Here is a 26,041-nt window from a genome sequence, read left to right as displayed (position 1 = left end):
GTATTGAGTTGTAATTGCATCTAATTTGTTTTACAGCTCCCACAGGAGAGCATACTTCAGTTCTGAAGTTATTTAATAGATCAGGAGGCTTTTATGAGAAGTTAAGTTGATAGAGAAGCCAATAAATGTAATCCTATTTTCCCTCTCCACTGATTGTGATTCTTGTACCTCCTGGCTTTTTAAAATTTATTTTCATTTTGTTAAGCATTACCATGTCATAAAATAACACATTTTGTTAACATGAAAGAAGTAGTTCATATTTGCAGCACTCTTATCTGATTTCATGTTTATCTGTATCCTTAATTTGGACATTTTCAGAAATAGTGCATCAAAAGCACTGTGTTAACTCTTCTGTTGAATACATTCTGTTAAAGCAACTGTTAGCTGAGAAATAGAAAAACTACAAAACAGATTTTTTGAAGTGGAATTGTAAGGTCAAATGACTCTCTTGGTTTCTTGGCTGATCCGCTATAGCAGGAAAATCAGCTTCTAAATTAGAGTGTGAGCATTAAAGTTAAAATTTGTTGATCAGAATCTCTCAATTTTCATGCAGTAATAGTTTGTTAGGTAATGTGTGTAGAACTTGGATTGTATTGAAAAGGAGTGGAATACGAATGAGAGAAGAGTATTTGCAAGCAGATTTGTAGTGATATAAACATGGCTGGTTTTTTAGACCGTGATTTATTTTGGTTATAAGTATGCAAATTCTTTTGAACAATACATTTGATATTCAATGTGTCATGAGTAGTTTTAGTTTTCACATTTTAGTCTGTCAGTGTCTTCTGGAAGAGGGTGCTAATGTGGTCCTATTTAGTTATAATTACTTAAAAATGCATATCTCTACGTTGTAAACTCTCGCCTCCATTTCTTCAGTGTGTGTCACTAAATAATCTTTAGCTTCAATGTTTTATTTATAGTTGAGATCAGTTCTTCTTTGGTAGCTCTGTGAATTGGCCAATACCTTCTCCCATTTTGTGTGACAAACCTCTTATTAGAAAAGGCAAATACTTTTTAAAGCATGTAAAATCCTGAGCTTAATTTACTGTGACTTTCTGTATTTGGAGAGAAATGTATATTTGCACAATGATCATTGGAAAGTGTCATCTACTCTAAATCTTAAAAGTTTCTCGAGTATCTTGACCTGCCTCTTGGCAGCGTTTTAAAATACTGATTTGATTTCATATACAGCAGTGTGCATACCTCTGGTGTGAGCGGTTTGAAAACTCCCTTATGGGACATATACTTATTCTAAAATCATATAAGAAATACAAATTATTTTTCATCCATTCCTTACAGATGTACTCCAAACTGTTAGCACTAAATCTTGGGGAAACAAAGAGAGGAGTTTAGAAGTCAGTTTTCTACTCAATGAGTCCATTATCTCTTTAAAATGTTTTCTAACCTATAAGAAAAGCAGAACTAACAATACATTTGTGATAAAGACTGATAGTATTTTTTAAAGAGCAACTTTTAAGCTGAGAGCACCAGAACAGCCAGACTATTTTGTTTCTCATGCATTCATTCACTTTTTTCTTTTTATATGCAGTCTACATCTAGCCACCCTCATCTTCCCAATCTTCCCACTGAATACCTGCGTTTCTTGCATCCGTGAGGCAGTATGATGAGAATGTGCTATGTCTACCAAGAACTAATACAGTGTCTTGTAACAAATGTGCCTCATATGAAAGGTCCTTTTTATCCAGAAACTTATGTAGGTGGAGTAACAACAATACATTTCACAATATGACAACAAGTGTCCAAAAAAAAAGAATTCATTATGTTCTCTTACAAAATCCCCACTCGTTTCCACTTTTTTCCTTTATTCAGTCATATACACAGCTTCATTTTATGTAAGGCTGGGAAATCTTGAAACTTCTGTCAGTTCTTATTCTGCTTTCCAAATCCAGATATCTCAGCGTCCTATTCACCCCCTATGCCTTCGCAGCTTCTCGGTGCATTCTAAGAGCTTCCATTCCCCCAGAGCTCTTCCTGCCTCCCTGTTTCTCAACACAGACCAGAAAGAGCAAACTTCCTATCTAATCTTTCAGGATACCTATATTAAAAGCTGTGCAGTCTTCTGATTCCTTCTGCAATCAAGTGAAACTCCCCCAGATCTTACATGTTAATATGCTGTGTAAGTGGATTCCGTTTTCTTCTCTCAGTCACACTCACCATTCCTGTTTCCCTCAGGATTATAACACATCTCAAGTGGCTGGGTCCTTGGCACCCAAGCTGGGGGGGACTTGGCTTGAGTTCACTTCCTCTGTCGCAGCCTGGCCTAGTCTAGCCTTGCCTGTTGTGGGCATTTGGGGAGTGAACCAGTGGTTGGAAACTGTCTGTCTCTGCCTCTCAAATAATTATAAAAAGAATAGAAAAGCAAAGAAAAATCTTCCAAAATATAAAGACTGCAGCAAATCAAGAAATCTTATTGACCACCCATGGTTGGGTTCAGTGTTTTCCTCCTGATTTCCCATGATAATCTGAGCTCATGCAAATCACAGTATTAGAGTTGATGGCCTATTAGCTTTTCTGCCTACTCCTTAGGATTGTAAGCTCCATGTATGCTTGTTTGTGTCTCTGTGCTCCACATATGTTGTTTGAAAGAGCACCTGTCCCAATCTTTTTTTTTTTTTTTTGTATCTGTGTGCCATTTTATTTTTTTTCTCAGAAACCGTTTATTTAATATATGCAAACTTCATGTATTCCATAAATACAACTTTAGGAACATAGTGATTCTTCCCCCATACCCAGGCTCCCACCCACACTCCCAACCCCTCTTCCTCCTCTCTCTCCTATTCCCATTCTATTTTCAATGAACTTTTATACACATATGAGTAACTCTATAATAAAAAAAGAGTTCAACAGATAGTATGAAAGAAAAAAAAACTGTTCCTCAACAGTCAAGACAAGGGTTGTTCAAAGTCATCACATCTCAAAGTGTCAATTTCACTTCTATAGATTACCTTTTAGGTTCTCTATTAGTTACCACAGATCAGGGAGAACATATGGTATTTGTCCTTTTGGGACTGGCTTATTTCATTAAGTATGATGTTTTCCAGTTTCATCCATTTTGTTGCAAATGATAAAATTTCATTTGTTTTCTTACTACTGTGTTGTATTCCATGGTGTGCATATCCCACAATTTCTTTATCCAGTCTTCAATTGATGGACACTTGGGTTGATTCCATACCTTAGCTATTGTGATTTGAGCTGCAATAAACATGGGGGTACAGATAACTCTTTCATATGCTAATTTCGTTTATTGGGTGATCACCCAGGAGTGGGATGGCTGGGTCATATGGTAGGTCTAAATTTTCTGAGGTATCTTCATACTGTCTTCCACAGTAGCTGTACCAGTTTAACACATGTAATTTCCTACTGGCTTAACTCTGTCAAATTGACCCAGATTTCTTTTTCTCTTGAATCAGTCCAACTCACCTCTGTTCATCTTTGAATGGAAAATGTTACCTTTCCTTTACACCAAACTTGAACTTTGAACTTTGTTCACAGACTACAGCTGCTTGGATCCTCACCACTCTAACCATGATAATAATTTTAAGAAGCTTTAATCTCATTAACATATTTACAAATATATGATTTTATATATTTTTATGTACTTACATTTGTGTTTTTCCACTTGAGGACCTTGTTTAACAGCATTCCTGGTTACTGTTCTCTTCTCAAAATTCCTCAGAGAAAATGAAGGGATATTTTGACTGAATCATATTCTTATATTTTTAAATAACTGCCCATATTTTAACTATATGGAGCTTATTTCATTGCCTAACATCACAAGCTACCTTTTATTATTTATATCTATATATGGGAGACTGTACATGACGAAGCTCTAAAAAATAAATTTAGCCTTTTAATTCATAATGTCATTTATTACAATAGTGAAACTTAGCAAGATTTTTAAACATGATTATATTTAAACACTTTCTTCATATACAAATTTAAATCATAATTCTATAAGAATCATAACTAGTAAATTTAGGGACTGATTTTATTCCAAAATTATTAATTGACTTCTTTCTGGTTTTCTGAAGCAATGTGTATTTGAGGGATTTTATAGGTGAATGTCACTCTTTATATCTATATTCCAATTTTGTATTTTGTAGAAATTAGCACTTCATTAGTCTCCATTTAACAAAGGCAATGAAGGATTTTGAGGCAAATGTTTATGGTGCCATTTCCTTGGCCCTTATATTATTTGTTTCATTTGCAAAATAAAACTCAGTTAAACATTCCATGGTTTAGAAGTTAATAAAACATTTGTCGAGTTAAATTAATTTGAAAATAGACACATAGTTAACATCAGTAAGGTACTTTGAAGATAAAAAGCACAATAAGCGTTAGTTATTATCATTATGATAATTATTATCATTATGATTATTACATAGTGTCTGCTTAAAAATACCTTTGGTTGCTCTCAGATGGCTGAGAATAATGAGAGGGGTTAATCTGCTGGATTTTATCCAGAACTGAGGATTTGAGACATACTACACTAAATTTTTTTTTCTTAATAGATCAAGAAATATATTTGTTTATTCTTCTCTTAAATAAATGAATAAGCAAATAAAGTTTCCAGTTGATTCTGTAATGCAGAAGTACCAGAACCCATAATCTGAATGTTTTCTTATATAATCTCTAAAAAAGATGCCTATGGAATAAATCTAGGTCTCCTTAAAAGGTGCTGAAATATATGTGTAATTTCTAGTGAAAAACATTTATCTCTTTCTTAATTATCTATTTCTGAATTTGGTAGAGCTCAAAATTATAATTTTCAAATAATAGAAAGAATACAGCATAATATGGGAAGAAAATATGAAAGGTTAATTCTTATTATAAAAATGAGAAATGACATCTTTGGGAATTTGTCAAAATAACTTAAGAATATCTTAAGGAGAATTCTTTAGGTTATTCTTTAGAGAGAAGACTGCAGGATTAAGCAGAATTCCTTAAATGATACTGCCAGATTGGCCCAAGTCATCGAGATAAGGAAAACATTGAAACATTTTAACAAGCAAATGTATGAAAGCCAGATATTACCCCCAGCCTCATAATCAGTTAAGCATTAGTGACATGTATGAAGAAGACATTCTCTAATATTATTGCAAATTAAGTAATAAAAGACCTCAAGAGAATGAAAAGAGAAAAGGTGCCTGGAGCCAATGAATTACAATTGACAACCTAAAGGCAGTTGAAGAACCAATTGCTGGAGTGACCGCAAAGCTATTCACAGTGTGCAGCAGACAGAGCACACCAGAAAGCTGGAACAATGCCTTCAGTTCAGCAATATTGCTTCCAAAGAATGGACAGAGGGGAACGGGAAGAGCCACTGACCCTGAGACCAATTTCCAGGCAGCTGCACAAACTATATACTGTAATTAAAGGTTTTGACCAGTAATCACAGCAAAGCTAGACTACAGAAAGTCTTGGGGAACCAGAAGGTTCCTAATGAGGCAGACCTCCTTAGCTTAAAGCCTGGAAAAAGCAGGTAAGAAAACCAGTTCATTTTCGGCAGTGAAGCTCTGCTGTGTTAGCACAAATATGTAAATCACCTGGTTTTGGCCTTCTTCCTCCAAGAACAGAAAACATGTACTGCGGGATATTCGCCTTCGTCTTGTGAGATGAGTGGAATACTCTGCTATTTACGAAAGGCTTTTTCTTCTTGCTTCTTCTTCTTCTTTTTTTTTTTTTCTTTTGCCTATGAATTACCTGGGCGTTTGGTGAAAGCAATGTACTCAGCATGTTAGAAGCATCTTAGAAGTGGACACTCTTCCAGTGTACATACACTGTCACAGAAATGAACTAATATGCACCTAACAAATGTGCTTATAGAACCCCACACTTTGGTTTATTGGTATGTATGGCCTGTCACTCTTTTTCTTTCATTAAGTAGTATCTTATGTACAATTCCAGATTTGGATACAACTCTGCCATTTAAATATGCACAAACTCACTTTGATACATATATTTAAAGAAAAGAGTTAACTAGTGGTTTGGAGAGGACGTATCTTACAGACTTTGAATACCAACAAGGTGTTCTATTGGAGTCTAATGGAGCTATGGGAGTCATTTTGAAGCCACCAGGTAGTTTTCTCTTGACTGGGCCTATTAGTCTTTGCTGTGTTTGATATCACAGTATCTAATAGCGAAGTGAGAATTACTTGCTTTACTAGAAATTCTAAAATCCAAGCTTCTACATAATATATATGTAAATATATATATATATATTATCTTTGGAAAAGAATGCCAAAAAAACCACAAGTATTCTTGATTGAGATAGGAAAGAGTCAAGTAGGGTTTCATTTAGTCTTATTTAGGCTTATAATTTAACATATACATGTATCTGGGTTCAATTGTGCTAATAGCATGGAATATATAGTTTGAGTTTAGTTCCTGCCACACCTGAAATACAGTTGTGTGGTGTGGGGTTTTAAAAGGTTTAGATGGGTAAGTAGCTTCTTTGACTAGCTGGATTGTTTTCAGTGAGAAGCAAACCAATTGAACCTTATGTGAAGAAGGTTTTACGTATGAACTGCCAAACAATTTGGAGGTTGCCTAGAATGATACAATTTTAACGTGTAGAATTTATAATACATTATTTATTTTTAGACTGTGGTTATGACTAATAATTTGTCAAGCCAAAACAAGTCTTTATTGAAAGGGACCAGAGTGGAAAATCTGGGTAACTTGTGTATAGTTTAGACAAGGAGAACAAAGAAATAGTGAAACAAAAATAAGAGCTTGGCAAGGGGAATCCTTGGAGAACAGCTGGTTGGAGAATTACAATTGTTAACGGTGCTATAAAAGAAAGATATTCTCTCATCATGCTTCAGCATATTGCATGAAAGAGTGAATAATCATTAGACAGATCCTGAAAAAGAGGTCAAAAGATTTTGAGATAAAAGTATAATTGTGAACTGCATAGTACCTTCATTACTGTTATTGTTACTATGTGAAAGCACATTATTTTGCCCATACAAATGCTCTAATTTCCCAAAAACATGAAGACACAGAATTTTAAGAAAGTGTTTTTTCTTTCATTTAATGCAGGTAGGTTTAGATCTTAGTTCTGGAATCATTTCATACAGAGTGGTACTTGTCAAATTTATTGTAAAGTTGAAATAGTTGCATTGCTATAAATGTGTATGTTTCTGCATGTTTGGGGCAGTACAAAATGTTACTGATTTCCCATATTCTTATAGTAACTTTGATGGGTTTCTTTAAGCTTTAGTTTGGACATCCTTTGCATTTTTTCTTATCACTGACTTTTCAATGACTTGAATTATTTAGAACATTAGTTCTACCAGCGTAGGTGCAGAAAGCATGGAATGGAATTGTGGGGTATCCAGATAAATGTCACATGAAGTCCTAGACATTGCCTTTTGCTAACATGCTTACTTCAAATCTATGATCTTGTAGTTTCATCTCTTAATAATAGATTATAGGGGGCAAGTGCTGCCCAGGGAGGCAGCAGTAATGGCTGAAGTGATTGGGTTTCTGCTACCCTAGTGGAAGACTTGGATTGAGTTCTTGGCTCATGGCTTTAGCCAGGCCCTGCACTGGCCATTTTTGGCATTTGGCATGTGGGGAGTGAATCAGCAGATGGGATCTCTCTGTCTCTCTCATAAAGTTAAAACATTTTAAAAATGGGAAAAAAAAATACAGTCCTTTCATTGCTTATTCTAATTTTGATTCCTGTTACTGAAGATTTTGTTTTTACGATTCTTTAGCCATGTGTCGCTCCCCCTCTTCGTGGGGGAACGACACAAGACCCTGCGCTGTTCTTTTGTCTGCTCGGCCCTCCCCGGGTTTGCTGCTGGTTCTTCCCAGGTTGGCTACCGTCCCTTCCACCTCCGTGGAAGGGCCGTTCCCCCTGCCACATTCCCCACTTCCGCGGGGGAGCGGCACACCGCCGGCCGGCTCTCTCGGGGGCTGCTCAGGTGTTCCCTTTAGATGTTCCTGGTGCATGTTGTCTCTCTCCTCCTTTATAGTCCTCTTCCACCAATCCCAACTCTGCTACCCACACGCTGAGCACGCTGCTCTCCTCCAATCAGGAGCAGCTCCTACTGTTTATTGGTTGAACTGGAGGCAGCTGTGTAGAAGCTGTTTCCTCCTCTCCCAGCGCCATATTGTGGGAGAGCAGATGCATAGAATAAGTCTTAATTCCAGTAACTTAGTCTAGTCCGAGTTGCTCCCAGTTGCTCCCCACAGCCATGGTAATTGTGAACTGAAAAATGTATATTGTTAAAAGTTATGTCACATTTTTAAGATGTTAAAGCAAGAGATATGCATGTAATCTGAGATTTACTTTCACTAGGTTAACTTAGAGAAACAACTCTTCTGCAGCCCAGTTTGTTCACAAATATGTCTGTCTGTAAAGAATCATAGCTAAGATTAATTAATCCATTCTCTGTCAGTTACCATGGTGTGACTAATACTCTACAGGAAATGTATGTCATTTCATTGGGATCTCTATCAGATACTACAAAATCTTTAAAAACCCATCCAATTATTTTCATGAATAATCTGTTATTAAAGAAAAAACATGGTACAATTTTCAGAAGGTACAAAATACTGAAAAGTCATTTTCTGTTGTATTCATGTGCCCTGTGGAGTTTTAATTCCCAGCTCTGTAGCCTCCTTTATCAATGTCAAAAAGGTTAGAAACACTAACTTAATACATTTTGCCTAACAACATAATGAAATATGGACCCTATATTAATTAATGGAATGGTCTTAAATTTGGTGCTTCTAAGATACAGTAAGATATTAAGATCATCTTAAAATTAGTTTTAATAATTTAATCTCTAACTTGGTGAAGTTTAAGCAATTTATCGAGTCAAATGATGGGAGGGGGCTTTGAGAAACCAAGCACACTAATCTCACTAGGAAGGTTCATTTGTGATTGCATGAATATGCAACTAAATAACTATACATTGCTTCCCAACTTTTTTGTTTTTTTATTTGAGAGGTTAAGAGAGACAGAGTGGGCTCTGCGGTCTCTGGCTTGTGCCAAAGCTTGGTGGGAGTTAGGAACTGAATCCACATGGGTGTCAGGAGGCCTATTACTTGAGCCATCACTGCTGTCTCCCTAGGTCTGCATCAGCACGAAGCGAGAGTCAGAAGCACAGCCATAGATTGAACCCAGACACTCTCATATGGGAGGTGGGCATTTTAACTGGCACCTTAACTGCTAAGCCAAATGCCTGCCCCGATCTAATTATTTTTATTTTGAAAAATTTCAGACATACAAATAAATAGTACAACAGGCGAGGTCTACCACCCTACAGCCAGATTTAGCAAATGTTAACATTTTACCATGTAGTTTGAGATCTTTCCTTAAAAGGAAAAAAATGATTAAGGATATTTTAAAAACTCCTCCCTTTCTCTTCCCTGTTCCTTTCATATTCTCTGTCCTTCATTAGAAGCAAATTGTCTTCAAGTTGATTTTGATCTTTTGCAGAATGCAGTTTTTCACTTTCACTTAACCTATGTGTGTGTCTCTAAATAATATAATATAATGATATGTGTCTTAAGCATTTGCAAAAGAGGTATCTTAAAGGATTTATGTTTTTTCATTGTGATTTTTTCATTATATTTTTGAGATTTTTCCAAATGGTGCATGTAAATCTAACTTGTTTTCACTGATATACTGTGTTCCAGGACATGACTTTGGCATAATTTTATTTATTCATTTCCTTATTGATAAACTTTAGAGTGTTCCTGCATTTTTGTGCTTATAAATAAAGCTGTTGATTGATATCTTTGTACAGATTTCCTGGTGTATATATGCAAGCATTACTCAAGTGTACACATGTACAGTTGGACCTATTGGGTCGTGGGATATATACATGTTTGACTGAACGGATATTTAACTTGGCACTTGGGGTTTGGAGATGACAAGCAATAAAACTCTGAGGCCAGACCTTCTGGATTTAAATCCTTCATACTGTTTGCCAGCTAAGTGATACTGGGCAAAAACTTAAATCTGTTTCCTCATCTATAAAATAGGGATAGCCTTAGAAGCTACCTCAGAGTGAATGATGGTGATTAAATGAGGATTTAGCACACAGAGTGCCCAATCACTATTAACTGTGGCTCCGCCACTTTCTTCCTCCTCCAGATAGGGTTGTAAAGAGGGTTAAATGGGTTAATGTTCCATAAGGCACTTTAAACGGTGCCTGGTTTAAAGTGCCATGTGAGTGCATATTAAATGCAAACCACTGAGATAGGGAAAATGAATCATTTTAGGCACAATATGTTTATACTCTTTGGAGAGTGCTTTAAGAATAAATTTTAAAAATGCAAAGAAAAGCAAAAGAGCAATGAAAACCTTATACAACCCTTACAATTTTTGTTAGATTAAATTATAAGCAATCAGTTTATTTTGTTTTTATTCACATACTGAGTATTGTCAGCAACTTAAAAAAATCATCAGCTGATAAAATATATTCCTCTGTAGTTGTAAGGAAATGGGGAAAATCAAAGCTTTTGGTAACTTTCACTTGGAAAATTTAATGCCAATCTTATTCTTTTAAGATGTTCCAGATTTATCATTCTATCTTAATTTCTAAAATATCAAGTTTGCAGTAACATTCAATTAGTCGTCTTGAAAAAATAATGGAAAAGCCAGCACTGAACGATAGCTTTTGAAAAAGCATGAACATGAGCGACATGACTGAACAGCATGTGGGCCTACCTGCAGACTTCCGTGGCTTTCCAGAAGCCAGTGTTTTGCAGCCTGTCACTTGTGTGTCTCATGAAGTGATTGACAGGCTCAATTCCTCTCTTTGAAGGTCCAAGAGGTTATGGACTGATTTTAGAATTTATGTCACACTTGTTCTCACTTTCACATTTAAACAGGGTCTTCTCTAGCATTTAGGCTGGACTACTTTGGTTTTTTAAATTTGTGTGTGTGTGTGTGTGTGTGTGTGCTGTTCAAATGTTTTTGTTAACATGTAAGTCCTAAAAACTGGAATTTCTCATAGCAGGTTTTCCTTTGGGGAGATTTTAAGGATTCATTGAGAACTTTTCACAGTCCAAAGTTTAACAACCAACAGGACCTGATGAAAACAAATTACTTCATTTAAAAATGCAAACAGGGCCCAAGAGGTGGAAAACCCATCCCATCTCTGTACTTCTGCTAATCAATCAGACCTGTGTGTTTTCAACAACAACAACAAAAAAAGGGTGTGCTTCCCTCACCACCAGCACTCCCCCCCTTCTTTCTCAGTTTCTTTTGATCATTGATCTGGGTGACCCTACGCTCAGGGTTTTTTTTCTTCATTTGACATGGACAGATTTTTGAAGTCTAGCTCTCCTTTGGGAAGCCCCGGCAGTTCCACTTGACTAACCTGTGATCTAATGAGCAGTAATGCAGGGTTACAGTGGCCATTTTGTGCGCTTTGAGCGAGGATGGCGAGACAGAGAGTGGGAGAAAGGGATGTCTGGGGAGAAAAGAGAGGCAGGGTGATGGAACAGTGTGAAAAAGACTTGTTAGCCCACATTAGTTTGCCTGATTTACTTCACAACAGGTCAGGAAAGGCCAACAGCAGGGTTGTCCTTAAATTGCAAAGTTGAAAATCCTGGTATTAGAAAGCTTTCAGAGATCTGAAAGCTATTAATCCCCAAGCCGGTTTTAACTCACCTTTGAATTGCAGCAAGCAGGGCACCATCACAGGTTCCTCAGTCCTCCCTGTTTTTATGAAATAATTGCGTGACCCTCAATGATTTTTTTGCTGGTGCATCCTGTCATGGCTGCCCTGTGTTACTGTGAGCCCCGATGGGAAAGAGAAGCCACACTGAGTGAGGTTGTTGCACTTTTTTATGCCCTGTGCTTGACCCTCTGTGAGATGTGCCCGCGCTTTCCACTGGAAGTGCTGTGCGAGGGTGTTTGTGAACTCAGCATGCTCAAACTGGAGACAGCACTTCAGTTCACATCCCTGCACAGGGGCGTTTGTGTGGACCTGGGTGCACCTGCTGGCGTGCCCTCCCTGTGACATACCATCACCAGGATAACTGGTAAAACTGAAGTAGATGATTTGAAAGTCCTTTTCCTTCACCTCCAGTTTAAACCAGTGCGTTTGATATTGTGCTGTTGTTTAGACCTTTTGGGGTGGAAGACAGTAGATGACTTAACAAAAAAATCCAGGTTGTAGCAAATTGCCCAACTTAAATATTATCAGAGGAAGTACAAAGTGATCCTCTTGACTTAAAAAGTTTTTTATTTATGTTCAAAAAAAACTTTGAAGTTCATATACTACACAAGATTTTATGGTTATTAATCACAATGCTGCTTTTATTTGACTATCACTTTTGAAAGACTTACCAATAAAATCTCTTTACGGGATTAAAGATGTTTTGATAGTGCTAGCTTCTTGATTTTATTACATGTGTGTGGGTGTGTGTGTGTAACTATGTATGTACATAAAATCTAAAACCTTGTATTTGAGATAAAAGTGGGAACCAAGGGGCTGGCATTTGACACAATGGTTAAGACACCATTGGGGATGTCTGCATACTGTTTCAGAGTCCCTGGTTTTTGAATCCTGACTCCTCTTATGGTTCCAACTTCCTGCTAACTTGCACTCTGGGAGACAGCAGATAATGGCTCAAGTTCCTGGGTCCTTGCCAACCATTTTGGAGACCCAGATTGAGGTCAGGGCTCCTGTCGTCTGCCCTGGACCTGCAGAACTGCAGGTGCAGTCCTGGTGTTGCAGGTGCTTGGGTGGGGTTGGGGGTTTGAATTAGCAGAAAGATTTCTCTGTCTATTTCTTCTGTCTTTATGCCTTTCAAACAAATGAAAATAAATAGAGTCCTCATTGGTTAAGTAGACAAAATTTTAAAAATACTTAAATAAATGGAAACCACAGCAAATAGCAATGTTAATGGCCATGTATGTAACCTTTATCTCAAGCTCCATGGCTAGTTCTTGCCTTGGAGCTATGAAACATATGTAAGCTGAATGTTTTCTTTTAGCACAAAGTTGCCCAGAAGATGAATGGGCCTCCACTTACAGTCCTGATTCAGGTGCTTTGCCTGTGCTAAGGAGAATCTTGTTCAGCAGGATAAGGATACATAAAATATACTAAATTTGAGCCTTACTTAAAAACTAGAGTATGAATACTTTATCCACAGAAACTGTCCTGTTTGTGCATATGCCTGCCTATCTTCAAACTGGCAAATGGGACTTTTCCTAGGTTCAGATGTTAAGTAGACCTGAGTGGTTTTTAAATTTCAACATTTACTTAAAAAAACTTGTGTTCTATTTTTTTTTTTTTTTTTTTTTGCGCATTTACTTTGTGCCTAGCACTGTGCAAAGAATTAGAGGCAAATAAGATGGTCCCTGTCTTCAAGTCACCTACACGTAGCAGATAATTGAGATATAGTCCAGTAAAAGGCATTGGAAAAGTATAAAAAGGACTAGGGGACACAGAGGAAGAACTGAAAGGAATAAAGACTAAATTATGTGTAGCGGAAAATATGCTTCATGTTGTATCAGATAATTCCCTTGACTGTTATGGTAAGTGCAGTATTATCAAGTTATCTATGTTGTAAATGAAGAACCTAAGGCCCACAGTAATGAAGCGATAAATTATGCAAGACCTGACTATTGTCTTCAACCCAAATCTTTGGACTTCAAAGCATACACTTCTTTCAATTCACCACAATAGTCTCTTGTTGAATTTTTAAAAATATGACAAAAAACATTTTATTAATTTGATTTTTAAAATATAATTTAACTTTTTTACTTTGAAGTTGTGATTCAAGTTTTTTTCCTCTTTGGAATTTTCTTGTTTACTTGGACAGCCCCAGCAGCCAATTTGCAGATAGGCCCTTTTTACACATGAGCTCAATTGAAATGAGAGTGATCCATTAAAGAAACTAAGCCAAGTATGTTTTTATATATTTGTAAAACAGAATGGCTATTGTATTCCAGTAGTTGGGCGAGAAGGCCTGCTGATTTGGGCTTAACTTACTGTCCTGTCCATCTTTGTTTTTAGAAATAACACAAGACTGCTTCAGAGAACTAATGACACCTAAAGCCATTTTTATAAACACCCAGCTTCCTCTCTTAGCTCTGCTGGCTGTAACCCGCCTCTAGCAGCTCTCAGACCCCATTCATTCATGTGTTTGTTCATTCATCAATTGAAGAAATAAGAGACAAGAAGGGAAGGGGGATGTAGACAAGGCCTCAGGGGGCAGAGAAAACAAGTGAAGAAAAGGCAAGGAGATAGAAAACAACACGCCATATTTTGGTAATTGTTAGCCATTCTAAAGCGGATTATAAGTTTGTAAAGGTAAATCTTCCTATGCTTAAATGGGACACAAATAACCATAACAGAGTTAAAAAGGCAGGCTTTGCATTAGATAATGGCTTCTTTCTTTGGTACTTCTTATTAAATACATACCCACTACTACCCAGGTAACAGTGATGGAGGAAACATGGACTGGGATTTTAAATCAACTTATTTGACTTCAAAGTGGCAATAGATAGCTAGAATCTTCCCCCTCATCCTATAAAAACTCAGAGGCCCACGAAAGGATAAAGGCATTAAAAAATATTTCTTAGCTCCCAGAAAGGTTTAGAGTCTTGATTTCCATACCACTTGCCTTCTTTTGGTCATATAGTGGTACCACATCTCTATGCCAGAGATAGTCATTCTTGTTCAAGATGTTGCTGATCTACCTGCTAGTAGCTCAGCAAATATTCACTGGGGTAGGGATCTTTGTTTTGATGAATGATGTGTCCGTAAGTGCCTGGTACTGCTGCTTAAACATAGATGCTCAGTAAGTATTTTTCAGATAAATTAATTCAATTCCAGTGATGGGCCAAGCATGTCCTCTATGCTGGATATAGAGCAGTAGGCAGTATGGAGTAAATCCCTTTCATTGTCCAGCATTCCAAGTAGATATTTTTCAAAACTGTTTGCTTTATAGTGAGGTGATAGAGATGGATGAAATGAGCCCTTTAGGTGATGGCAGGAAATTATTAATGTAGCATTTCTAAAAATGTTTGAAATGTTTTATTAGGATGTTTAAGAGAAATGGTGCTAGTTATTTAAATTATGTGTCTGAATTACATCCCCTAGTGCTCCCATGTGCTTTTTTTGTTATTGTTACTGCTGTGTGACCTTTGTGTAGTCTCCATCATTATATATTTTGTGCTACGCTATATCTGAGTTGACAATTTCCATGTTTTATTTGTGAATTAAAAATCTTTAATATTTTTAGAATAAAACATAATTGTGTATTTCTGACAAGATTTGATTCAATTATTAGGATGATTCTACCTCTGCCCCCTACACTTTAAGACATGGAAGTGCATTTAATAAATTGGGAAGAATGTGACAATTAAAAAGTAGACATGGTCTGTTCTAGGTAGTCAGAAATTTGGAGAATATCAAGATTAACTGGTGTGACATTTGCTAAGCAGGTGGTAAATGTCAAAAATGTATCTACCAGCCCAGTGTGGCATACATGTCTCAAGTTTTGAGAACTATTGTGTCTCTGGGGTAATCATCTGAAATGCCTTTCATCTGTTTTCCTAATTGTTCCACAGACTGAACCTTTACTCTGAGACCACATTGAAAACACATCTGCATGGGGGAATGTAGACTTCTAAAACTGTGTGTGTGTGTGTTCATCCATATAAGTTATACCTAAGATAATCTGATTTTTAGAGCAAACTCTTGGTTTTCATCAGGATACATTCTAAAGCTCTACCAATCACACAAGTTATTTACAAATGACACTAAGGGAAGAGAGCAGGCCAAAATCATTTTTGTTTGTTTTCTAGAAACCACTTTCCTATTAAAGAAGTTGATATCTCAGTCTTGGAGTGGGTAGAATATATATAGGAAGCATAGTTGTATTGAAAACGGTCACATATGTGTCCTGCCTCTGCATGTTGGGAATGGAAACATCTGCTAAAAATCCTAGGTCTTTTAGGAAGGGGAGCAGTCAGGTAGAGTTGGTGATTATGTGCCAAAGCGCATGCCAAGAAAGTAAGCAGCTGTGTCGCATCTTTACCCTGGGGCCACGTGTCACCCAAGGTTTCTCAGTTCATGTCAGACCAGGTTTGGGTGCCTGGCTTGGTCTCTGGATGACTCCATCAGGATTCAGAGAACACTATGGACCTGGTATTTGGCTCCTTGCCATGACACCTTAGTTGAGCTATGGAGAAGTCACCTTAGAACTGAGTGATCTCTCTAGATAAGACTTCTGGGAAAATCTGTATTCAACAATAGATGCAATTCTCGGTGATTACCAAGAAGTTAATTACATGTCTTTTTTTTTTTTTTTTTTTTAAGTTAAGGGCTGCATCTTTAACGTGAAAGCATGGCCTGTGTTTGTTCATCACTCATATTTTATGAATACGTCCTTTATAAGTCTGTAGGTAAATGTGCCTACACACACACACACACACATACACACACATGCATATATATGAGATGTAACTGTGAAGCAGTAAGACTTTTTTAAGATTTATTTATTTATTTTCTAAGAGTTACACAGAGAGAGGGGAAGAAAGAGAGATATCTTCCACCCACTGGTTCACTCCCCAAATGGCTGCAATGGCCAGGGCTGGGCCAATCTGAAGCCAGGAGCCAGGAGCTTCTTTTGGGTCTCCCACGAGGGTACAAGAGCCAAGCACTTGGACAATCCTCTGCTGCTTCCCCAGGCGCATTAACAGGGAGCTGTGTCACAAGTAGAACAGTCCAGACTCAAACCAGTGCCTGTATTGGATGCCATTACTGCAGGCAGTGGCTTTATCTGCCATACCACAGTGCTGGCCCCAGCAGTAAGACTTTGTAATAGATACACAGAAAGCATCTAGAATGCTGTTTTCAAAATTTATGATGTGTTGGAAAAAGTGATATAATAAAATGAAATAATTTGGATCTTATTTTCCTATTTTATATACATAGGTTTGGGGATGAGTATTTAATGCTTAAGATGCTGGTTAGGATGCACACATTCCCCTGTCAGAGTAACTGATTTTGACTGCTGGCTTCAGCTCCTGGCTCCCATCTCCTAGCAATTCAGACAGGGCAGCCACCCATTTGGGAGATTGGCTCACATTCCTTGCCATTGAAGGTATTTAATGATGGGTAAACCAACAAATGGGAGCCTTATCTCTCTCTCTCTCTCTCTCTCTCTCTCTCTCTCTTTTTCTCTCTTTTAAGATTATTTATGTTATCTGAAAGAGTTACACAGAGAAGGAGAGGCAGAGAGAGACAGACAGACGGTCTTCCATCCGCTGGTACACTCCCCAGTTGGCCTCAACGGCTGGAGCTGCGCTGATCTGAAGCCAGGAGCCAGGGGCTTCTTCTGGCTCTCTCACGTGGGTGCAGGGGCCCAAGAAGTTGGGCCATCCTCCACTGCTTTCTCAGGCCACAGCAGAGAGCAGGATCGGAAGTGGAGCTGCTGGGACTTAAACCGACCTCTATAAGGGATGCGGGTGCTGCAGGCAGCAGCTTTGCCCGCTACGCCACAGCACTGGTCCCTATCTCTTCTTCAAATAAAGAGAATGAGACCAAAATACCTAGATTTGAAAATTCATTTCCTGCTGAAATGTAACAAAATTAAGGTAATATTAAGATCTACTAGGTTGGGGTTTTGTGTAAGACCTGAACAGAAATCTTTCTAGAACCCAGCCCAATAAGGGAGAGGGTAGCTTGCTGAGGCCTGGCGCTTTGTTGATCAAAGGAGTAGAAGACAGAAGCAAACATGGAAGCATGGGTGCACACTCTGAAAGGAGTAACACAAAGATAAAGCGGTTGACAAGCTGTCATCCAGGACCACCTGGAGAGTCACTGGTACCTCAGCTGGGATTCTGTTCCTCCCTTGAATGGCTCCTCTGGGTTCTGGCATATGAACCATACCACAAAACACATGTTTTTTAAATGAAAAAAAAAAATGTATATTCCATACCTCATCAACCCTTTAGTTAGGAATTTGTCTAAGAACCCTGTTTGTATCATTCACCATCTATTCTTGTATTTAATATGTATTCACTGAACACCTGCTTACATAGCCCTGGTAAATAAAATTTACTATTTGGAAGCAAGCATGTTCACCACTGAAGTTATTGACAAGGATAGTCCAAGGATTCGGAAGCCAAATGCTGAAAGAATTCCAGAAAAGGTTGTGGACATCACTTGGAGTAAACTTTACAAGGAGCCTCCTTTTTTGCATGCATTTAGACTTAAACAGTGTAGGGTAAACATGGATAGCTTTCATATCTTACTGTTATTTAAAAAAAAAAAAAGTTTCAGCAGTCCCTAAGTAGCTCGAGGCAGGGGAGGGAAAGGAATGTGAGGAAATGTGTCTGACTTGGGATGTCTAGTTCTTCAGGATCCCTGCCAAGGGCTGGCAAGCCCAGAACGGCAGAACTGGCACCATTCCCTGCCACTCCCTACCGTCCATGCCATACCCCGTCAGACGCCTGTTTTCTAGGCGTGACCTGGATTCCCTAGCTGGGACCAGTGTGGCCCCTGGCATTTTTTTTTTTTTCTTTTCTGTGTTTCCTCATCTCTTCATCTCAAGTGTTGCTCAGCCATTAAGTTAAAGAAATGCGCCAAAGACCTGTGCCAAAATGTGTCTGCCCTTATTCTCCGTGGCATGAGCCCAACTGTCAGTTGACAGGTGGGCGCACCACCTGGGGAACAGTTAGTCTCCTGTAGCAGATGGAGTTTTATTGGTCCAGGAGAAGGCCCACAACTGGGTTCCGGGAACATATGCTCTGCAGGCCGTCCCTGGATCTGTTCTCCACATCCTCTCTGGTCCCGCCTTCCCTCGTGCATATGCAAATAGGGGGAGAGCCCTCTAGATTTACTGGGGATTTCCAAGCTTAAAATTTCTCTACTGACCTCAAGTTTGAGAAACAGTCTCCAGCCCTTTAAAACCTAAGAAAGTCTCCAAAAGCAGAGATATGTATGATTATGGAATTGGAATAGTGACCTTACAAAACATAGGTTATGAAAACATTTATATTAGCCATTGCCAAAAGGTTGTTTGGCTGATCTCATGAGTGTTGACACTTTAATTGCCTTTTTCTCCTCTCAGTAGTACAATTTGGAATTAGACCTCTTTATGGTAGATGGTCATACATAAAAGTAGTACCTTGCAGATTTCCAAAGTGTAGAAGAAAAAAGTACATTTGTCCCCCTGGTCTTATGCACATCCTTGTTTTATAATAACAAATAATTGAAGAAATGTGAAAGTGAATTCCTCTGATTTCCAGCGTAGTACTTAAGAATTTTAGAGGAAATTGAATCTGGTGAAACTTGTGTTTTTCAAATAAGAAAATACCAGTGTTTTCAGTTAGGCTTTCAGCCATAAAACATCTGTATTGTGACAAGTGCTTCATCAAGTTTAGTGAAAAGAGTCTAATTTTAGTCCTCATTGGACTGGCTTGTTACAGCCGCTTGTCGTTTTGGTGCCCATGAGTCTTGCTACAGCAATGTACACAGTGATATATTCCTTCTAAAGAGGATACTGTGGCAGACCTTCCTTTCTCTGCATTTCAAAGATTTTATAACTTCTCTGTTGTTTTCCTTTCTTTTTTCTACTTCCTTTCCCTTTATTTTGTTCCTTCTTTCTTCCCTGCAAAACATATGAGAAATGTGATATATATGGAAGATGCGTATATGGTTTAAAGAATGGCATTAAAACAAATGCCGGGGCCAGCACTGTGGCATAGCAGGCTAAACTTCTGTCTGTGGCACTGGCATCCATATGGGATGTCCTGGCTGCTCCTCTTCCAATCCAGCTCTCTGCTATGGCCTGGGAAAGCAGTAGACAATGGCCCAAGTGCTTGGGCCCTTTACCCAGGTGGGAGATCCAGAAGAAGCTCCTGGCTTCTGATTGGCTCAGCTCAAGCTTTTGCAGCCATTTAGGGAGTGATCCAGATGATGGAAGAGCCCTCTCTTTGTTTCTCCTTCTCTCTGTGTGTAATTCTGAATAAATTAATATTTAAAAACAAACAAAAATTAAATGCTGGTGTCTTTATTACACCCATTAAAAAGAATAAGGGTAGTGATTTGGGGCAGTGGATATGTTGCCACTTGGGACTCCTGCATGCCATATCAGAGTGCCTGGGTTTAAGTCTCAGCTTCACTTCCTGTCTAGCTTCCTGGCAGTGCACCCTGGGAAGCAGCAGGCAATAGCTCAAGTAGTTGAGTTCCTGCCACTCACATAGGAGCCTGAGATTAAGTAACTGGCTCTTAGCTTTGGTTTGGCCCAGCCCTGGCTGTTGCATGCATTTGGAGAGTAAACCAGAGGATGGAAGAATTTTGTCCCTCTGTGCCTTTCAAATAAGTAAAATTTGGAGGTGAATGTTTAAAATAGAGAGAACCAGAACACCATTGGTGCCTTGTTATTCTACTCTGTGCCCCTCCCTTGCATGTGTCCTGCTACCTCCCCACTCAGAAGTAACCACTGCCTTGAATTTTTTGTTGCTTAGTTCCTACATTACATACTTCTGCCACCCATAGATGCGTCTCCAAATAGATTATTGTAACAGTTATCCCAGGATGTGAACTTTATAAATTAGGAATAACACCAGATGTATTCATATGTAATTTTCTATCTTTGTCCATAATTGTTTTCTTGGCATCCATCCACATTCACCCCTGAGACTGGTTTCTTCTTCCTCCATAGTGTAGGAGACTCTGACCTATGAGTACATCACAGTTCATCCATTCTGTGGACTTTTGAGTTGTTTATGTTGTGTGGTTATTACAACTGCTGCTGCTTTGAATATTATCACATCATCTGTCTATACACAACCATCTTTCAACAATATATACCTAAGATGGCGCAGATTACAAGATAACATGCCTAGTCAACCTTACTGCCTACTGCCATTTTCCACAGCAGCTAAGAAGTCCCTTTTGTCTATATCCTTGTCAATAGATGGTATTATCTGACCTTTACGGTTTTTTATGTATAACATTAGTTTCATCATCATTGTTGATTTCATCATCAAATGAGAGCTTGTTCCTTTTCATTTCTTATTTCTATTACTTTTTCTTGTCTTCCTTCATTGACATTTTGAATAGGATTGGTGACAACAAGTATTCTGATCTCCTGGACAGTAAAAGCATTGTCTACCCTCTCCCTACCACCCCCCACCAAGATTTACTTATTTATTTGGAAGGCAGAATGACAGAGAAGGAGAAACAGAGGGAGGGAGGGAGGGAGGGAGGGAGGGAGGGAGAGATCTTCCATCTGCTGGTTCATGCCCCGAATAGCTGTAGGGCTGGGACTGGACTAGGCCAAAGCTGGGAGCCAGAAGCTCCATCCTGGTTTCTCAGGAGCAGCAGAGGCCTGTGTGCTTTTGAACCATCCTTTACCGAATTCCTAGGCACATCAGCAGAGGCAGAGTAGCTGATACAGGACGCCAGCATCACAAGCAGCAGTTTAACCCACTTTGCCACGATACAAGGAATGCCTTGAGCATTTTTTCTTTAAGTATGATGTTTGCTGCAAGGCATTTGCTTATTTAGATAAATGCCTTTAATATAGTGACTCATGCAGGGCATTTTCTTAAAAGATGTCCTTTTCTGTTGTAAAGCAGATTTTATTAATAAAAGTGCCAGTTTATCAAATGTTTTTTCTGTAACTATTGAAAGGATTGTGAGATTTCCCCTATTAATAGTAACCTATTAATGTGATAAATTAAATGTATTATCTAATATTTAATCAGCCCTGCATCATATTAGATATGATGGCTACAGAAGAAATGTCAGAAATTCCCTACCTTTAATTAACTTACAGTCTAATTAGAGAGACAAAACATGATTAAAGAAAAGTTAATAGATGCCATAGGGGTAGATTGTAATCATTTACTACATTATTGGGGCTTTGAGTTCAGTTGTGGGCTACTGTGGGCTGAGCCAGCTTCCTCTGGGGGTTAGCAGAGATGAAATTAGAAGAATGTCCATTTTTTTTTTTTATGGCACTCAGAATAACATTATTTTACTTTACCAAATTACGTACCAAAGCCTTGATCCTAGAACTCCATCTGGGTCCACAGTGTGGGTAGGAGGGACCCAAGTGCCCGAGCCATCACATCTAGGACACACACTAGCAGGAAGCTGGAGTGGAAGCAGAGTAGCCAGGATTTAACTAGGCACTCCAGTATGGGATATAGACCGGGATGTGGGCTTCCCAACCAGTGGCTTAACCCACTGTCTGCCCCGTATGTACACACTTTGTCCAGTTTTGTTTCATTTAATCTTTTTTTTTTTTTTTTTTTTTTTTTTTGACAGGCAGAGTGGACAGTGAGAGAGACAGAGAGAAAGGTCTTCCTTCCTTTGCCGTTGATTCACCCTCCAATGGCCACCGCGGCTTGCACGCTACGGCTGGCATACCGCGCTGATCCGATGGCAGGAGCCAGGTACTTATCCTGGTCTCCCATGGGGTGCAGGGCCCAAGCACTTGGGCCATCCTCCACTGCACTCCCTGGCCACAGCAGAGAGCTGGCCTGGAAGAGGGGCAACCGGGACAGAATCCGGCACCCCGACCGGGACTAGAACCCGGTGTGCCGGCACCGCAAGTTCATTTAATCTTACATGTTTTTAGTTTACAACCATTTATTTCCCATCTTCTACCATTTTAATTACATATACTGACTCCCATTTTGATAACCCCTTATGACCTTCTCAGTACAGCTTCCTTCCCAATCTTTTACCTTTATGGATAAATATCCTTGTCCTTACAATTTCCCAGTTACAGAACCAGTTGCTTTCTTCTCTTGATCTGTTGTGTCTTATCTTTACTTCTGTGGCATCTTTAAAAGAAAGTTGTATTGGTTGGAGCCTAGGATGTATTCTGGTTCTGTGGCTATATAATCCATTAACAAATACCCAAAATATAGGCCTCTGATTTTCCTTTTGAATTAGTTTCCTTTCTGTTGTCTGTACACCAGGAAGGTAATGTTTATGGCTTCTTCCAATTTTGCCTTTGTGAAACTGGTAAATGCCAATGGAAACAAGTCACATGTTTATATTTTAGCAGACTGGAATATTTGTGGTAAATGCAGTTGTGGCCTCGTCCCTCTGCCATCCCTTGTAGCTGTCCAAACCAGAGGTGCTGCTTTCTGAATATGGGGAATTCAAAGAATCCAACCATCACATGCTTTTGGTTTTCGCTCTTAAGGAGATCTAGGACTACAAATTGCCTACATAGCATAAAGTCATGGCTTAGTTAGAAACTAGATGATAGAATCTGTAATTTGATCCTGACTTCATAAACATCTTATTTCTACACATGCTATTCTTTTTAAATCTTAACTTTGTTGTAAGACATTGCCTTCTTTAAATTTTTGTTTATTTTTAAATATTTGAATGGCAAAGAGAAAGATATCTTCCATCTGCTGGTTCATACCCCAAATGCCTGCAGCAGCCAAGGATGGTTCAGACAGAAGCCATCAATCTACAACTCAATCCAGGTCTCCCACTTGGGTCCCAGGGACATAACTGAACTTGAACTATGTACTCTGATATGAGTGTCCCAATGACAACTTAACCACTGCACCAAATGCCTGCCTCTACTCAGTGTTATAATGGAAGGAATCTATTAATTCAGCCTTAAACAAAGATCTAAAAAGTCATTAAAACCATAAGGATTATTTGGCTATCAAATATGTTACCTATGCGTTATATAAATTCCCCATCCCTATCTTATCTTATGGCTTTTTGTTTTATTTTATTGTTGTCAAATCATTAAGTCAGCCGTCCACAGGGACTTGGTTTTTTAAGTTTGTGAAAAGCAAACATAATGACCAGAAAAAGAAGGCCAAATTGAGAGTTTTCATCTTTAGTCTTCATACCTTATCTTTATTGGACACATTCTGATTTTTTTTCCTCCTGCTTAGTGGATCAGTGTGTTACAGCCAGTTAGCATGCATATTTCACAGAGTATCTGCTAGGATTAACTAATGATCATAGAGTGAGGCTTAATATGTTTCCTATTCCTCCTTTCCCCTCTATGCTGTCCAGAGAAATCATAAAATGCACTACAATCAGAGTTAGTAGTCACCACTTACAAAATCTCTTCAACTGAAAGCTTGATGAAATTCACGTCTGATAAATGTCCAGGCAAACTCTACAAAATACATACACATTAATTATTTTTGTTTAATTGCCCTGTCATTGCCTCTACATCTTGAAGACTTCTTTCAGGTCATGAAACACCTCCCTAAAGCTCCTGTGAGTGGGTAGGATATTTGCATTTATAGAATTGTAGAACTGATGAGCAAGTAAAGGGGGAATTTGTAACTTCCAAAGTGATCATCTGTCGAAGTATTCATTCGACTGGAGCCAGGTTAGCCCAAGTGTCCAAATGACAGAACTTGTGTGTCGTACCCTGAGTCTCAGGACAGTCAGGCCTGTGTGTGGTTATTTGTAGTCTGCCTGTCCCAAAATCCCTCAGTCCCCTTTTCTTTCTTCGAAACCATGCTCACCACTGCTGGTGTTGACCTAGCTGAAAACCTGCCAAAGACAATAGACACAACTGGAATATTCCAAATGCCAAGAACATTATTCTGTATCTAAGGGTACCTGTTAGAAGCTGCTGGCCTGGGGCTTGCAGTACAGTAGGTTAAGCCAGCACTTGGGATGCCCTCATCCCATATTGGAGTGCTGATTCAAGTACTGCCACCTCTGTTTCTGATTCAGCTTCCTGCTGATGCGTCCTGGGAGACAGCAGATGATGGCTCAAGTACTTAGACCCTGGTACCCACAAGGGAGGCCTAGATGGAGTCTGGGCTCTCCCAGGCATTTGGGGAGTGAACCACAGGGGACGGAATCTGTCTCTCTCTCTGCCTCTCAAGTATATGAAAATCAATAAATACTTTTTAAAAAGTGTTAGCCTAACAAATTCCATACCAATTAGCATCTGAATAGCCAAAGGGCAATTTAAAATATTTTACACACAGTTGCCAAATGTTTTAAAAACCAACACTAATAAAGCTACTTGTAATGAAGGATCCATTTTTCCCCTTAATTCATAGCCAACCCATATTATGGGTTTTTTGTTCAATGAGTTGAAACCACAGATAACATACTCATGAGTCACAACCGTATTAAATTGCTTGCTGCAAAAATGTCTTAAAATCTTATTCTCCATTTCTGTGCTTATCTCATGTGTTCCTCCAATCATACTTTGAATACCATTGCTCTAAACTATAGCAAACAATAAGGAAGCAAGGTCTATGGGTAAAAAAATGGAATTATAGGAAAGCTAAATAGAATATGAGACGGGTACTAGGTGTTTGGTATAATGGTTAAGCTTCTGTCCGGGATGCCTACCTCCCATGTCAGAGTCCCAGTGTTCTAGTCCTGGCCTTCTTTCCAGTTCCAGCTTCCTGCTGGGAGGTAGAAGTTAATGGCTCAAATACTTGTATCCCTGAGCTATCAGAAGTTCCAGGCTCCTAGACTTGGCCTGGTGCAGCCCCGGCTGTTGTGGCATCTGTATGAAGCGTGAACCAGCAGATGGGAAATGCCACTCTCTGACTTTGTTTCTCCTACCCCCTTCTTCTCAAATAAATAAAATATTCAAACTGAATCCCGAGACCAGTTAAATGTCATTAAATGAAACTAAAGGTTGTTTTGTGACGTGTTCTGACTGCCAGTACTTTGCTGAGCACCCCGGAGATCCCTGGGGTTAAAACAGTTTAACTTGCAGTGCCAATTCCCTTTTCTGCAGAGACCAGACATGGTAGCAGCATCATTTCAGTTCACCCAAAGTGATTGGATCTAGCCTTCCCCAAAGTGTAGTATCCCAGAAATATTTCGTCTATAATTTCAGTGTAATAGTTTCTCAGATTTCATGGTTATTTTATTAAAATCTCTGTATACGTACTCTTGGATGTTAGCCAAAGCAATAATATCTGAACCATAAAACAGCCTCACTAAGGATTCATAAATAGGACCCCTCCTGCCCAATCATTTTCATATCATGTTTGTCCCTTTACCAGCTTCCAAGATGCTGTTTTTCAACTCCCATTCCACCCTAA

General features: G+C 38.8%; 1 protein-coding gene across 10 annotated transcripts in view; it reads left to right on the top strand.

Moving 5' to 3' along the window:
* ARL15 (ARF like GTPase 15) overlaps positions 1-26,041 on the top strand; it is a 486,108-nt gene that overhangs the window by 253,169 nt on the left and 206,898 nt on the right. Inside the window, exon 5 of one of the 10 annotated variants that reach the window (XM_089312778.1) lies at positions 37-26,041. The exons of the other annotated variants lie outside the window; for them this stretch is intronic. Coding sequence (XP_089168904.1) covers positions 37-66 — 30 coding nt within the window. The 3' untranslated portion in view covers positions 67-26,041. The remainder of the gene's footprint in view (positions 1-36) is intronic. 10 annotated transcript variants of the gene reach the window in all.

The sequence above is a fragment of the Oryctolagus cuniculus genome, chromosome 14 (genome assembly GCF_051225735.1).
Source record: "Oryctolagus cuniculus isolate XC-2025 breed Fujian yellow rabbit chromosome 14, ASM5122573v1, whole genome shotgun sequence".
Taxonomy (NCBI): domain Eukaryota; kingdom Metazoa; phylum Chordata; class Mammalia; order Lagomorpha; family Leporidae; genus Oryctolagus; species Oryctolagus cuniculus.
The sequence above is the reverse complement of the archived record's forward strand: the minus strand, read 5'-3'. Positions and strand labels throughout refer to the sequence as shown.